General features: G+C 48.0%; 2 protein-coding genes across 4 annotated transcripts in view; one reads left to right on the plus strand and one right to left on the minus strand.

Annotated features, from left to right (window-relative positions):
- The window catches only part of TGFB3 (transforming growth factor beta 3), a 31,761-nt gene extending 26,468 nt beyond the window's left edge, over positions 1–5,293 (minus strand). The window contains 2 exon segments of the mRNA XM_077323291.1: positions 4,000–4,363; positions 4,366–5,293. Of these exon segments, the coding sequence (XP_077179406.1) occupies positions 4,000–4,363; positions 4,366–4,464 (463 nt within the window). The 5' untranslated portion in view covers positions 4,465–5,293.
- A 3,223-nt stretch (positions 5,294–8,516) lies between these two features.
- The window catches only part of IFT43 (intraflagellar transport 43), a 66,248-nt gene continuing 57,883 nt past the window's right edge, over positions 8,517–16,881 (plus strand). The window contains exons 1-2 of one of the 3 annotated variants that reach the window (XM_077323293.1): positions 8,517–8,669; positions 10,533–10,613. In XM_077323293.1, the coding sequence (XP_077179408.1) occupies positions 8,637–8,669; positions 10,533–10,613 (114 nt within the window). In that variant the 5' untranslated portion in view covers positions 8,517–8,636. Of the gene's footprint in view, positions 8,670–8,817; positions 8,869–8,990; positions 9,137–10,532; positions 10,614–16,881 lie in introns of those variants that run through there. The other 2 variants (XM_077323292.1, XM_077323294.1) reach the window with 2 other exon arrangements.

Consider the following 16,881-nt stretch of genomic DNA (forward strand, 5'->3'; position numbering starts at 1 on the left):
CAAAGATGGACTCGATGTCATTAAAGTCTCCCCCCCAAACCCCACTCTCCTCAAGCTCCAAAGTGTCCAGATGTTTCCTAACTCAGAGCTGGGAACCCTAACAATGACCCCCCTCTTTGGGGAACTGGCTTCCTTTCATGCACCTACTAAAAAGGCATACAAAGCATCAACAGTCAAGAACCTTACCTCCATTTACTGAGTTTTTTGTGTGGATTCTGAGTCTATTATTGTAATACACTCCCGTTTACTTAAAGTGTGTGCAACATTAAGCCCCTTAAGGCAGGGGTAGTCAACCTGTGGTCCTCCAGATGTTCGTGGACTACAATTCCCATGAGCCCCTGCCAGCAAATGCTGGCAGGGGCTCATGGGGATTGTAGTTCATGAACATCTGGAGGACCACAGGTTGACTACCCCTCCCTTAAGGCAAAGGGCATGGCCTTTTTACAAAAAGCGCTAATAATGGTCATTTCCCTCCATCTCCCCCCACCTATTTCTTTAGAAGAGTTTCTTGGCATTTCTTGATTGAAGCACTAGCTATGACTGTAACCCTATGGGACAGGCTCATCAAATGAAGACATGTATAGGCTTCAAATACTGCTCGTTGTGTTATTCCACAATTCTACCTGTTGTGTTACTCCAGCCTGATAAATGTCAAGCCAGTACTGATTCAAAAAGTTACTTTTTCTAATCAAAATTTCCCCCATATTTGGGGAAATGAATTTTTTAATGTTGTATTCATAAATTTCTTTCCTACTGTATGTGTGGTATTTTGCAGGTTTCCAGAGAATTCCTGGTAGGTAGATTTTATTTCACAGTAACATATTGTGAAATGCACTAGAGGACATTCCAAGCAACTGTCTCTAAGTTTCCATTCCACCTCATGCTTAAGAAACTTTCCTCCATGAAAATTCCTGGAATGGTCCAGTAGCTTTTCCAGAACTGTTGTGTCTTATCCAATACGGGGATCACTAGTAACATGAGATGAGCTTTGATGGAGCAGATCAATGGTCCATTTAATCCACTATCCTGGTTCCCACAGTGGCCAACTAGATACCTGAGAAGGCCCACTAGCAGATACACAGAAGCCCAAGCTTCCCCTTATTGTCCCTGACCGCAAAGAGCATTCAGAGGTATACTGCCTCTGAATATGAAGGTCTCACTCATCTATCATGGCTCTTAGCCAGCGATGCACATCTTCCATGAGTTTGTCCAGGATCCTTTTAAAGCCATCCAGGGTAGCAGCTCATGACCACAGACATTCCATGATCATGAGTTCTACGAGTTACGGACTGTGTGAAGATTTATGAATTGCATGAAGAATGTGATCCTGTAACAGGAGTCTGTTAAGACTGGCCCTATGCTAGAAAGTTCAATATATACTTGACAATCTGCTGCTACCACACTGTTTTGTCAGTGCCCTATTTTGCACTTCCATAGCCCTGACAAACACCAGTACCTATAGATACTGGTCTGTATCTGCATAGGTTCAGCCTCTATGGCTTACATTACTACCCTTTGGTGGGAGAAGAGAGAAATGCACATCTGCACAGCATCTGTACTGTTGTGTCTTTGACCTCTCTCCTGAGCATCTTGCTTTCCCTGCTGCTGAAACAGAGATTGCTCTACTGTGCCTGCTTTCGATATCAGCCCAGAGACCTTCTCTCCAGAATATTTGAGTGCTCCTTCCAGCGTCTTTTGTTTGCTCCCTGCCTCTTCTCTGAGATTTCCCACGGAAGGTTCAAATTACCACTATGCTTTTCTGAGGGCCTCTTCACCACTCCCGTTCTAAAGCACATTTGGGATGGGGAGTTTGTCATTGAAAAGGATAGTGTGTGTGTGTGTGTGTGTGTGTGTGTGTGTACTTATTGGACAATAATTTTTGTTCCCCACATGAAAAGCTATTTATGTGAATGACCCTTCATGTGGATTAAAGGTAAAGGTAAAGGTATCTCCTGTGCAGGCACCATGTGGATTGGGCGATTTCAAATCTGAGATGGGGATAGTGATGGTGTGCTTGAAACCACACAAATGATACTGTTTTGTGTCAGTAACACCCGGCTCAGAAAGGCGTGCAGATGTACACAGAAACCCAGGATTCAGTTTTCAGATGTCAGTGACACAAGACAAGCCTGCAACCAAACTGGTGTTGAGGACGGAAATCTCTGTGGCAGCTCTGAAGTGGCTGAGTGGTGATTTTGTGGCTAATCTGCCCTGCAGCCAACTAACCACTCACCCATATGTCCCTTAGAACGGCATTTCTGGCAGTGGTTTAGCCAAAGAATGAATGTGACCAGTCACATGACTGCCATGTGCAGATTAGAAGCCAAACTCACTCAACAGCATACATTTCATCACCCTAAATTTATGTGTAAGCTGACCTAAATTCTCATGGGGTATCCACATTTGTGCCCCTGACTTCTGAGAGCCTGACGAGTGCCATACACTAACCAAAGGGTCCAGCTAAAGTGACTGAAGTCAGTCATTGCACAAGGCTGGGGGCATGCCCAGGGTCTGGGGTGACTATTAGGCTGCACATGGAGCATTTTAGTACTTCTGCTCAGTGCTTTAAGGGTAATTTTGGCTCCCTGGCCTCAAAGTTCTTTTTTCCCTCCTCTTGCCCGATGCACGTCTCTCCCCCTTCTTCCCCTCTCTCCTTCAGATTTCGAGACATTGGCTTGGGTTTCTGCTCACTGGCCGGACTTTGGGCCGATGTTATTCCAAGACATTGAAAGTTGGCCCAGCTCTGCCTTGCCCTGTTGCCAATGCTCTAACCACTCCACCTGCTTGGGGGGGGGGGTGGTACAGAATGGTGCTGTTCAGCCAGAGCTGTTTCAAATAATAAGGTTGCTTTCCTACAACCCAGTCGCCCGCGTGTTTACTCAGAAACATATAACACTTTTGTTTCAAGGAGATTGGCTTCTAATTCTGCATACCCTCTTTCTGTACTATGTGTCCCCCCCCCCCACTCCTAGACCCACAAAATACTCTTGCCCTGGACAGGGCTTTGCACCCCAACTCTTGTCATCCTCCTCTCCAGTTGTTGTTTTCTCCACCCTCCCTCAGCAACATTTGGCCACATCCTGCTTTCTTCCCACCCCCACACTGATCTGCTGTAATTCAAGAACCCATGAGGACACCTAATGGCAGCAAATGGGAATGTGGTCCCTGCCAAAATCTCACCGCCCCAGATGATTGGAAAACCTGCCCATGCTCCCTCTGTCTCAGCCAAGATTCCAGGCAGGCCTAGCTTTGAAATTCATTTGCTGTGGGCCCAAGTGGCAGATATGGAGGAACAAATCAGTGCACCAAAAGCACACAGCCCATAGGCAGATCTTCCAGCGCCACAATCCCCATGGACTACTCGCAAACAAATGCTTCCCCCCCCCCCATTCAAATGTTTCCCTCTTCCTCCACAATTTGGCCACAAAAGTGTGCATTATTAACTGGAATCCCTTTAAGAAACGGAGATGGATCTAATAAATGCACACAAGCACACATGGCTCTTTCCATAGGCAGGCTAAGCATCTTTTGTTTGGTGGACCTCTTCCTCAGCCACAACAAAGCTACACGTGTCTGCCACTCAGACACCAGGCTCCCCGGGTGAGGACACAGCTGCAGTTGGCACTGCAGTGGGCAAGAGTGCCCAGCCTCTTTCCTAGACAGACCTTTGCTTGCCAAGCCCCCTTCCAGAAGCCTGGTCAGAGAAGTTCCCTCTGTGTCACCTGGAGAGCCAAGCACAGCAAAAGTGGGATAGGCAATCCAAGTACTGAGCTTGAGGTTCAAATGCCACCTCCCCCAGAAACCCAAAGGGCACGTCTCTCAGCAAAAGTTCCCTGTGAGTAAAATGGCAATCACCTGCCTAGCCCAGCCCAGCCCAGCCCTCTTCACCCCAACCTTCTTGCCCCCTCGGTCTTCTGCAAGCCCCCCTCCCCCTCCAGGCGCCTCTGTGTTCCAGCAAGCCAACACGCCGGGAGAGGTGCGACCGGCAGGAGGACTTACTGTGCTCCGGGAGGCCCTGGATCATGTCAAATTTGTAGATCTCCTTGGCATAGTACTCGGACTCGGTGTTGTCCTGCGAGCAGCTCTCCTCCTTCTCCTCCTCCATCTCCTCCAGCAGCTCCCGGGTGCTGTTATAGAGGGCGAGGATTTGGTAGGGCACGTGGCTCGGCCCCATCGTCTCCGGGGGGCTGGTGAGGCGCAGCTTGCTGAGGATCTGGCCGCGGATGGCCTCCACCCGCTTCTTCTTGACATGCTCCAGGTCGAGCGTGGTGCAGGAGGAGAGCGACAGGCTGGCGGTGGCCCAGCTCAGGAGGCACAGGAGCAGCAGAGTCCTTTGCAAGGGCATCTTCGGGGGCCGGGCGGGCGGGCGGCAGGGGCTCCCCCCGGGGCGCAGCGCGCAGGCAGAGGGGCGCCGCCGCCGAGGCAGACGATCCTGGCCGGGGGGCGCGGGGCAGGAAGGGGCATGAAGGACGGGCCCGGCCAGGCAGCGAGGGGGGCACTTCTAAGAGGCGCCGGCCGCGGGGCGGCAGGAGGAAGCGGGTCGGCGCCTCGCCTCGCCGGGGTCCCTCTCCATGAGTCCCGGCGCGGGCCCAAGCGAAGCGGCGGCGGCTGGTTTCGCAGCGGCCAGCAGAACCTGCCAGCTTGGGCGGCCCCGTCGGCGCTCCGACTTCACACTGCGCCGGGCAGCTCCCGAGCCAGGCGTGGCGGAGGCGCAGCCGGGAGCGCACGTGTCGGGCGGGCCCCGGAGCGCACTGGCGGCTGCCGGCGCGCCCCGCTCATGCCTCCCGCGGGCTTGCGGGGCCCCTCGGCGGCGGCGCCAACTCGCCCCTCACGAGCTGCGCCGCGGCTTCATGGCCCGGCCCGAGAGCGCCGGAGGAGGCGGCAGGCGTCGTCCCTGGCCTCGCCAGCCGCCCCGTTCGCCCTCGGCCGCTGGGCTCCGCCGCTCCTGCCCCGCGCCTCCCAGTCGCCCGCCCGCCCGCTCGCTCGCTCCCAACGCACACTGCCTCGCTCGACTCCTCGGGCTTGAAATTTTATACCTCCCTCCCATGACGTCTCTGGGACCGGGACGGGGAGGAGGGGGGGGCGCGACAGAGGGCTCTCCAAGCCCAACCTTCGCGTCCAGCACAGCTCTAATGCGTTCGACAGGCGCGTCCTCCTCCCGTGCAAAGGCCGGCGGGGAGGGCAGCAGCGGGGGCGCGGGGGCGCGCACAGGAACGCACGCGTCTCTCTCCGTCGTGGCTCCCCTGCCCTCCCCTCCGCCTCCTCCTGCAGGCGCTCCTCAGCTCCGGCGCTGGAGACTAGCGCGGGTGTGCTGCGCGCAAGACCCCCTTCGAGGGGCTGGCAGGGACCCCCGTGGCTCCCCGCTGTGCTCGACGGCGCGGAGCCTCCTGCAGGCACATTTCGGCGGTCTTCAATCGCCCCGAGGGCAAGCCAGGTGTGCCAGGCAGGACGCCGCCCCGCCGCCCCCACAGGCGTGGGAGTCAATCCCGCCCCTCCTGCCCACGGGCCTGTTGCGGGTCTGGAGCTGTGCCCTAACCCTAACTCGCCCTAGCCCCGAGGCCGTCGCCTTGGTCGCCCACCCTCTGCTTTGGGCGCTTCACTTGCAAGATGCTGCTGCCAGCCGAGATTCCGGCCGGGCACAAGCCAAGGGCTGTTTTGGAAAAGGGGGCTCTGCGCGCTGGGCGACATCGACCGCTGGCAGCTTCTGCCTCCCTTAAGTCTTAAGTCGTTGTCGGACAGCCTTTGAAGGGTACGCTGCGCGAGTTGCTTAGCGAAGCCACGGAAGACTGGTGCGCGCTTCACTCGCGAGGGTAGCAGGCAAGTAGGCAGGCCCCGCTGCAATTATTTCACACACACAAAAATGCCCCGGGAGCCTGGGACGCAAGGGTCGCGAAGCAAGGCCGATGGCGCCCTCTGGCGGCCAGCATACGGCCGTGCAAAGCATCCTCGCGTCTAGTTTCCAAGAAGAAAAATGGCAGAGTGGGTTGGATCCTGTGCGCAGTAGTGGTGAAGAGTGGCAACTTCTAATCTGGACAGTTTGGTTGGATTCCCACTCCTCCAAATGTAGGTGACCTGGGGCTCATCACAGTTCTAATAGTGCTGTTCTGTCCTAGCAGTCCTGTCAGAGCTCTCTCAGCCTCACCTATGCCCGAGGAAGAGTGTTTGCACTCAAAAGATCATGCCCTGAATAAATCTTTGTTGGTTTTAAAGGTGCTACTGGACTCTGATTTTGTTTTGTTGTGCTGCTTCAGACCAACACGGCTACCCACTTGAATCTAACTCACAGGGTGTTTGTTGTGCGGACAGGAAGGGAAAGCAGTTGTAAGCTACTTTAAGACTCTTTCAGACAGTGAAAAGTGGGGTATAAAAACCAACACTTCTTCCTTTTTACTTTTCTACAGGTGCTGAATACCATCTTGAAAGCTATAGGTTTCCTAATGTGACCTTTCCATCATATGAGCAGTTTCCATAACTGCTACACAAATGGGACCCCTGTTATAAGATGACTGATTGAAAGCTGCTTTCCTCCCTTATTATTACTTTCTCATCCACCACTGAAAAAATATCTTTCCCCTCCATCTTATGGCATGCCCATAACAAGGGATACAAGCCATCTGAGGAAAACTGGCCACAAGAGTGGTCATAAGAGCTTTCCAAGATGAACCCAGATCATTTCCTGGTGGTAGGCTACATGGAAGAACAAGTGGAGCGGCTTTGCTTCATAACCAGCATATTTATGCAAAAGTGTTGGGCAACATTTTGGAGAGTGGAAAGGATAAAACAAAACTTAGACTTGTGGGGATCGGAAGTAGAGAATGATGCAGAAAAGGCTGTTTATATTTTGTATTTAAATAGTAGTGCTTGCCCTAGAAATCTATAGAGCGGACATCAGTAAAAAACATAGTATCTTTTACTTGAAAATTATTACTTGACTCTTTTTTGCAGAAAAGTACAGAGAAGAGTCATCTGGTAATCTACTACTCCCTTTTCTAGACAACAGAATTTCCACTATAAATCCTAAGGATCAGGAAAGGGAGCAGGCGAATCTGGAGCTGACCAACTTTGCCCACCTAACAGGTTGGTGGAGGCCAAGCAGAGCATCTCTGAAAGTGATCCCCATGAAGCTGACAGGAGAACCCTGGAGAGAAGAAACATCCAATGAGATGATATAGAGTTTGGGGGCATCCCTTTAAAGCAGACAATACATATACATCATTTACCTCTTTGACTCTCTGTGAGAAAATCAAGCTTAAAAGTTTATAAATCAATAAGAAATGGAGGAGGAGGCAAAAGTCATATGGAATAGAATGTTTTATCCCTAAACTAAGGAGGGGGATACTTCCTGCCTACTTTTTATTGATATTTTAAAGTATTTGTAAATATTTTAGCTTGTTTTTAATTGTTTTAGCAAAGTATGTTTTTGGGGGGGTTCTAATTCTTTTAAGTGGTTTAATTTAATTAGTTCTAATTGTTTTAAAATATGATTATGAATGTTTTAACATGTTAGTCGCTTTGGTGGTCCTTGTGAAGGCAGAAAGATAGGGTATAAATTTTGTCAAATAAATCAATATTGTATGTTCTTCCCAGAATTTCTGAGGATTAAATAGGGACAGTATATTTGCTGACGGAAGTTTGGTTGAGAGAAAGATAAAGGCCCATCCAGGGTTTCCAGCTTGACAAATCTGGTTTACTTTAAAGCACATCTTATTAAACATAGTCAAAGCACTGTGATCAGGGCTACATTCACATTATGGAACATTATGCTATCATTGTACAATTGTGAAAATTCAAAATTGGATGTACCTGTGTAGACAAGCTGAACCAGTTGCAAGTGATTCCTATAGATCAATATTACAGTATACAGCCACATCTGTGTTCAGGCTTAGATTGCTATGACTGGAAGCTGGGGTGGTGAAGTGAAGTGATCTGGGGATCATGGAGATATTAGATGGCCTTATGCAAGCCTCTTACAGCATCTGCAGTATTGGGATAATAATACTTTTCATTTCAGGGTTCTTGTGAAGATTACCAGAAGGAAACACATGTGAATCATTTTTAACATGGATGGTGCTATATAAATGCTAAACGTTCTTAGGTTGCTGGGCTGGATGATCCTGGAGTAAGAGAAAATTGGGAAGGGTGACATCGGATGAGCCGCAAAGCAAAGATGACTCCCCTAATATTCAAAAATCTAAGGCATTTTTTATTATAGCTCCAGGATACCAAAATCTAAAGCAGCCTCAGGTCAAGTTTTGGATAAACTGAACCTGGCCAATGGGCCAATTGCTTTATTCAGATAAAAGTGATGCTCCGCGTAAACAGGGGTAGTCAACCTGTGGTCCTCCAGATGTTCATGGACTACAATTCCCATGAGCCCCTGCCAGCAAACGCTGGCAGGAGCTCATGGGAATTGTCGTCCATGAACATCTGGAGGACCACAGGTTGACTACCCCTGCTTGAGAAGACCCTCCGCCTATTCTCGAGGGGCCGCGCCTTACGCCCCTCCCCTCCCGAGTTGGTCTAGCGAAGGCAGCGCTCCCTTTAAGGGTTGCTAAGGACGCGCGGGCTTCACTCCGGAAGTCAGCCGCGGCTCTCACGAGCTCCCGCCCTATCCTGCGCGCAGCTCGGCCGGCGGGATGGACGATGAGCCGCGGAAGGGGGGAAGCGCGGTAAGAGCGACGCCGCTCGGGCGTAGAGGCCTGGGCTGCGCAGCGGCCCGCGAAGGCCGCGTTGCCATGGCGACGCAGGGGCCTCTTGCAGTTCAACCGTCCGCTAACGTCTTTTCCCCGCTTCGCTCTCACGCAAAACGCCCCCATACCTCCGAGGGGCGCCATGGTCAACGTGCCCTCGTTTTCGGGCCCCCGCCGGGCAAGTTTCGTATAAGCCCATCACTTAGATTGAGGACGGGGCGAAGCCCCCCGACTTGGAGGGAGTCCGAGCTGTTTGGAAGCGCTGCAAGAGGCGTGGGTCGACCCCGATTTCCAGCCTAGGAGGGCTTCTGCCCAGCGGTGGCGTCTCCCAGCCCGGGCCCTTTTTGAAGGAGCCCTAAACGGTTCAGGAACCCTTGGAGGAGCGCGAGGCTCCGCGCTTTTCATTCTCTCTACAGCTCCCGTCTTGAGCAGGAAGCTGGAAAAGAGTTAAGAGAGGGGTCCACCTAGTCCAGAATCCCTGCCAGTCCCTCTGGAGCTCCAGGCTGTAACTCAGAGATGGCCGAGCTGTGGCTCTCCAGATGTCCATGGACTACAATTCCCATGAGACCCTGCCGGCATATGCTGGCAGAGGTTCATGGGAATTGTAGTCCATGGACATCTGGAGAGCTATAGTTTTGGCCACCCCTGGAGGCTGATATTGCCCTTTCCACTGTTATTCAGAAGTAGAGGTTCCCTTTTGTCACCATGACAAGTAGCCACTGAGCATGAGACTAGGGAAATGACTTTTTGAAAGACTTGTATTGCTTTCTAATGAAATACCGGGAACCCATGTGCTATACCTGTGCCTTGTACATTTGCAGTGTTGGAATGGGAATCCCCCTGCTTCATGAAGTGCCTTGCTTTTTCCCCTGGTGGTTAAGCATTTTGAGGCTTGCTCTGCTGAGCTGCACCTTGCAGAGGCTACCACAGGGCTCAGATGAAAGGTGTCTCAGACCTATTAGGGAGAAGCTTGGTGTGGAGGTGCAGTGTGGTTGTAAGCACTTAGTGTGGCAAAAGGTCATCGTAAAATCATGGGAGAAATGTAAATGGTGAAATGGCCTTTTCCCTCAACACAGCCTGATGCTGTGAATTAATTCTGTACTATCCTTGATGTACTATCCTTATTGGCCTCATTAACTAGCATTCTGCACATTTTTATTTGAGGCTTATAATTTGTGCCTGCACAATTTACTGGCCAGCAAGATACCCCCCCCCTTTTTTTTTTTGCTGGAATTCGACCTATTTCCTGGTTGGTTGCCAACTTGGGCCTCCACAACTGGTAGCTGTATTTGGCTGGTATGTTACAAGTTGATCTAACTTGTTAATAATTTTTACAAGATTCTTCCTGGATTGTATTCTGTCCCGGGTAAATACTTATGTAATAAACTATTTTCCCTTTGCAGACTTAATAAAATACTCCTGAGGTGGCTAATCACAGTGGTCTCCATAGGTTTTTGTTCCTTCCCATCAACCCTACTACCAAATGCTTCACCATCTAAATCTCACTACCTGTTTTTCCTTTTTATCCTCAGTTGCCCTTTTTATCCATCCCTTGTAGCTGCTTCCTCTGTTAATAATGTGTTTCTTCTTTGAAATCTCGTTTTCCCCCTCCTAGTGCCAGAGGTTCACTTCATCCTTCCCAATCTATTGTTGTTGCATCCTCCTAAATTCCAGGAAGTGGATAAGGCTGTCATTCACTTCTGATAACATGACTTTCAGAGCCATATTTGAATTTCTTCAGAAATACATGTGAATTTCTTGGTCAGAGTTTGAGAATCCTTGCACTACTGTTGCCTCCACCATTATATATAATTCTGAAGTTCTCCTTTTCATTCTGTGCAGGTGAAGATGGGACGACGAGCTCAGCAAGATTCTTTTTCAGAGGAAAATCATCTTAGCCAGACCTACTCTTCAGCTGGAGAGGTGGGTGCAACTAGCTTTGTCAACTTGCTTGCACCTCAGAGGTTTAATTTTCAGCTGAGAAATTGGAATGTGTTGAATTTTCCTCAAGGATAGAAATCTGCTCTACACTATAATTCTCGTGTCCCACCGAAGCATGTATTCTACTGTGTTTTCTGCTGTGTTGACCTTCCTTGATAGAACTGTATAGATGTACTACCAAGTGGATTGTAGGGAAACACAGATAAGCTTTTTACAGCTGATAATTCACCAGAAGATACACATAAGACACTTGGTAAGCTGATGGCTCTTATATTCCTGTTGAGAGTTTATTGCTCCCCTGGATTTTAGATTCGATGCAAAAGTGTAATGACTTCTCTTATCTTGCTGTCTTTTCCTCCTGGTATTTCACCTTTTGAATGAAAGCTTTTTTTTCCTTTTCACTAACTCAGTCACTTTATTATATGGTCCAACTGACCTTGTTCAATTATATTATAGATCCTTCAATAGGCTTTGAGAAACCACAGAAGTGGTATGATCCTGCAGAATATGGTTGGAAAACATATCTACCTGGGGCCTCTTCCCGCCCCCACCAGGTCCATCATTGGCCATTTTGGGAAGGGGTGGGGTGGTTGACATGACTATATATGGTCCTCTCCTCCAATAAAGGATTAACAAATTTTTAAAAAATATATGAAAAAAAAATTAACTCTCACCCATTCAGGAAACTCTTCCAGGGATGTCAAGAAACCCCTCCAGGGATGTCAAGAAACCCCAGGGTTTCATGAAACCCTGGATGAGAAAACCTGCTCTAGACTGAATGACAACACTTCTTAAAAGGCCATTCTTTCAGTAGACACTATTTCCAACAAGAAATATTGTAAATGCATCTCCCACTCAACATCCAGATCAAATAGTTATGAGAGGGGCAATAATGTCTTTTGTAATTCTGTTACAGTTGTTGTTGTTAGGTGCGAAGTCGTGTCCGACCCATCATGACCCCATGGACAATGATCCTCCAGGCCTTCCTGTCCTCTACTATTCCCTGGAGTCCATTCAAGTTTACACCTACTGCTTCAGTGACTCCATACAACCACCTCATTCTCTGTTGTCCCCTTCTTCTTTTGCCCTCAATTGCTCCCAGCATTAGGCTCTTCTCCAGAGAGTCCTTCCTTCTCATGAGGTGGCCAAAGTATTTCAGTTTCATCTTCAGGATCTGGACTTCTAAGGAGCAGTCCGGGCTGATCTCCTCTAGGACTGACCAGTTTGTTCGCCTTGCAGTCCAAGGGACTCTTTAAGAGTCTTTGAAACCATCAATAAATTCTAAAGCCTAGAGAGTGCCGTTTTGTGGCTGTTTATGAGAGGGACAAGGTGCATCATTTTGGTTTGAAAATTCGCTCAAAACTCATGTCTTTCCAAGGCTGGTTTCAGCTGTGGGCAAAAAGCAAATATAGCTGTTAAATGCTTATGATTCTCTGGGGTGATTGTCTCTGGGCTGAACATGAATGCCAAACAATTTTGGAGTTTGCTGCTCTGTTAATTCTTAGGGTGGCTAGAATGGCATTTCCTTTCCAGTTTCATACCTATCAGTATAGGTCAGTGTCAATTATGATTAGGGTTTTCTTTTCTTTTTTTTCATACATACACATGGATTATCTATATCCCCTTCTGCTGCTGTATTCATTACTAAGGTCTAAACACTTAAATGAGACCGAGACTGTATCTTTATTCCTTTCAACATTATGTTTTAGGCCAGGCAAGAAGTAGGACTTCTTTAGTACATAATTAACTTACAGAATGTATTGCCACAGTATGTGGAGATGGGTGCTGGCTTAGATGGTATTTTCATAAGGATTAAACAAATGGATGCAAAAGAAACCTGTTAGTGGAACTTAGTTGGGACCAGCTAAGTGGAACTTGGTTTGCTAGAGCCCAGTTTGTGACTAGTTATGTTGATCACTCCCTGTTTTGGCTCACATGTTATTCACCCTTTGCAAGCAGAGAGCTGATCAGCCAATCAGCATCTGATTTATACAATGGCAAAGCTTTTTTGCACACTGAGCCTGATATCTCACAACAGCCTCCCTGTCTTCCTCTAATATTTGAAAGGCACATAGCCAAAAGAAAAAGAATCAATCTGGGGTTAAGGTCTTTTTGTACCTTTTGTGTCTGTCCATGAACCTAGCTAATCATGTGATCAGTTCTTGGATTGCTTCCCAAGAAATACTGTTGACTTTACAGGTGCAAAAATCAGTCAATGCACTCCATCCTGGTAATTTAAAGTAGCGATCCCCAACTTGTGGACCGCGGACCACCATTGGTCCTTCGACTAATTGGAGGTGGGCCCCGAAGGACGCCTTCTCCCCCTCCCCGGCCCTTTACTTCATCCCCCCCGGCCCTTTACAACACACTTCGGGTGTCATTGTCTCCCATCACTCCTAGATGGGACTATCTCGTTGCAGAGCAACAAGCTCAGAGTTCCCATTGATTTGTCATTGTCATGAGTTAAAATTTCCATGAAAATAAAATGTTCCTTATGTTCATTGTTGTGGCATGTCTGTATCTTATTTTGAAGGGATGTTTAAACATTACCATAGCGATCAGAGAGCGTTAGGGCAGTGGCTGAGAGTAGAGGAGTAAACTACCCCCCCCACCGGGCCTCAGTAAAAGGCATTGAGTGGTCCCCGGTGAGTGGTCCCTGGCGTTGAGTGGACCCCGGTGATAAAAAGGTTGGGGACCACTGATTTAAAGGATCCATCCAGCTCTTCTCCAGTAAACAATTTACAATTTATAATGAACAATTTAGTTTGCTGCAGCTCATAGCTGCTTTTATCCAATCTGGCCCTGTATCACAAATGGCTACTGTCCAGATATAAAGCTACTCAGCATGATGTTGTGCTCAAAATGAATTTCACCAGGGAATTTTGATTTAATCCAATCAGGTGCTCAACTTGCATGTAGTTGAGGAAGCTTTAGCAAAGTAAGTTTCCCTGGTGATTGTATTCATATCAAAGTTTTTAGCATGCACTATTGAGAAATGAAAACTAGACTAGTCACAAGTGATGGCTCTTCTCTGTAGAAGAATCTTGAGGCTCAATAGATAAAACATCCAGCATATGCTTAACTTGCACATGGAAATTGGTGAGATTTAAAAGTTTCTAACTTTGACTGAACTGATCCTGTTACTTTTGCAACTGGGGACCTTAAACATCTCTGTCACTAGTGGTGCTTGCTTCCCTTTGTTTCCTGCAAAGTGTTCCAAAACTGTGATCCCTGGAGCCCTTGCTGGAATTGCTCTCTACTTACGTGGTATTTACTCGAATCCCAGCTGCTAAATCTCATGGAAATAAATGAATTGTATTCTTTTTGGATATGAGCATTGGTTGCTATGGTTGCTAGAGGAATTTTTTGTAATGACAACAGGGAGGGAAGGTGTCCCTGACACAAAATTTCAGTTAAAATGTGAACCTCTTCTGTGAAGTATTTTTGAGAGTTCTCCTCCACCCTTGCCTATACAGTGCCCGAATCTTTAAAAGCGTATACACGTGACCTATGCAATTCCTTGGTGTTTAGCCAAGCTTGAAATATTTGTACTCTTTGGTCATTTCTCCTTCTTGGCCCTTCCCAACTCCCTGGTCACTTCCTGCTGTTTCTATGAACCCCCTTTGGGCAAGATGCTCGAATCCAGACCTTTCTATGTTTGACATGCATTTTTTATCTGTAGAGACAAAGATAGCTTCTGGCTGACTGAGTATAATAAGCAGGCATTCTGTGCTGGGGACTGTTGCACCTTGTGACATCTTGCACTCTGGCCTTTTGCCTTCTGCGGAACTTGACCCGTGTCTTGTCAGGAGGCTGTATGTCTTTTAAATCACTCTTGTCTCTGGGACAAATTTGGCCTTGCAAAGTAGATGATGAAGCTGAACAAAGAGACAACTGAGTTTTCCTGTGAGGAACAAAACATGGTTGATGAGCTGGAAGAATGTGAATAAGACTTGCCCTGAAATTGCAGAAGCAAGGGAAAGCAGATCCTAATCTCCGTCACCAGCCAGAAGACTGCTGAGAGGTTGTGCCACCTCAATCCATGCAAGAATGCCAAAAAAGAAAGATCAGCCTGACCTCAGTAGCTTAAGAATTTGTTTTGACATTGTCAGAACAATCACCCTCCTCTTTCTTGTCCTTCAGTTATTCTTCCCTTGTGTTTCTTCTGTTTTTAGTTTGAAAGCGTCATGTCATGATTAAACTGAGCAGCTTTAAAGGTAAAGGTATCCCCTGTGCAAACACCGGGTCATGTCTGACACTTGGGGTGACGCCCTCTAGCGTTTTCATGGCAGACTCAATACGGGGTGGTTTGCCAGTGCCTTCCCCAGTCATTACCGTTTACCCCCCAGCAAGCTGGGTACTCATTTTACCGACCTCGGAAGGATGGAAGGCTGAGTCAACCTTGAGCCAGCTGCTGGGATCGAACTCCCAACCTCATGGGCAGACAGCTTCCGACAGCATGTCTGCTGCCTTACCACTCTGCGCCACAAGAGGCTCTTTGAGCAGCTTTTGGAGGGAATAAATAAATAAATAATGCAAAAGCCTGGATGTTTGTGTAAACAAATGGTCAAGTTTTAAAATTTATGTTGCATATATATGTCAGATTGCTGAATTTGTTTGAATTAGTAGAACGTCTGAAGACTCCACTTCAAACTAAGCAGTCCTGTCCCTTCATCCTAAGGGCTTTGCTTTGTGTTTAACATCAGATCAATTTGTGTGCCTGCTCTTCAAGGTCTGAATGTCATTACAAAAATTACCTATAGCAAATGCTAATGTCTGCCAGTTGTGAAGATTGCACTGATCAGTACTGCTGGCTGCCCAAATGATAGATCCCTGATGGCTGTTATTGCACATTTATGTGGTGCACAAGCATAATTGTCCTATAGTTCTCTGCTTTTATTGAAGACTCCTAAGCCACTTATCCAATTGTATCCAGTGGATGTTTGGAACACTCTTGGTTTTTAGGTAGTATTTCTATAACATCTCAAAAATTTATCCTTGGCTATATTATTAAAATGCTAAAATAATCCAAATCAATTTTAGCACTTAGCTGCCTATCCAAAAGGTATACATGTCCTCTGTAATATCAGAGGCAGCCAGAGGACTTCTGAGATGACATTTTTGTCTACCAGACTCCACAAGAACATTAGAAAGGATTAACCATTTGGTACAGAAGTATTTTCAGCTCTTAGGAAGTGAATGCTTTGTGTGGTGTAGTGGTTATACTGCTGGATTAAGACTGTAAAGTAAATCAAAGTATGGAATTAGCAGGTGGTGCCAAGTCATATCTGAGCCAGTTTTGGTTCTTGCTCTGAGGAGTTCATTATTATTATTATTATTATTATTATTATTATTATTATTATTATTATTATTATTATTATTATTATTATTATTATTATTTCAATTTATTTCCCGCCACTCCCAAATGGCTCGTGGCGGGTTACAGTGTCTTAAAACCCCATTAAAACTCCCATTAAAAGACTTTAAAATGTCACAACATGGCGGCACAATAATAAGATCCCCTTCCTACCCCCCTTCCTAAAAAAGGGGGGGTGGAGGAGAAGGAAGTCAACGATATTCAAGAAGAAGCCTGGGGGAGAGCAGTTGATGTACCCCAGCAGCCCCAGCCTCAACCATAGACCTGGCGGAAGAGCTCCGTCTTGCAGGCCCTGCGGAACGATGGAAGATCCCGCAGGGCCTGCAGCTCTCCCGGGAGCTCATTCCACCAGGTGGGGGCCAGGACCAAAAAGGCCCTGGCCCTGGTCGAGGCTAGGCGTGCTTCCCTAGGGCCGGGAACGACCAGAAGATTCTCACTCGCAGAGCGCAGAGCCCTGCGGGGGGCATAGGGCGCTAGGCGGTCCCTCAGGTATGTAGGTCCCAGCCCGCGTAAAGCCTTAAAGGTTAGAACCAGAACCTTGAACCAGATTCGGACAGCAATCGGTAGCCAGTGCCGCTGCCTCAGCACAGGCTGGATGTGGGCCCTCCAAGGTGTGCCGGTGAGGACCCTAGCAGCTGCATTTTGTACTAGCTGGAGTTTCCGGATCAGAGACAGGGGTAGGCCCGCGTAGAGCGAGTTACAGAAATCTAATCTGGAGGTGACCGTTGCATGGATCACAGTGGCCAGGTGTTCGGGGGACAGGTAGGGCGCTAGTAGCTGAGATTGGCGAAGATGGAAAAATGCCTGGCCGGCTACTTTCCTGACCTACTAGTCAGGGAGGCATCAATGGTCACACCCAAGTTTCTGGCCTGG

This window comes from Paroedura picta, chromosome 2 (assembly GCF_049243985.1).
Source record: "Paroedura picta isolate Pp20150507F chromosome 2, Ppicta_v3.0, whole genome shotgun sequence".
Lineage (NCBI taxonomy): Eukaryota > Metazoa > Chordata > Lepidosauria > Squamata > Gekkonidae > Paroedura > Paroedura picta.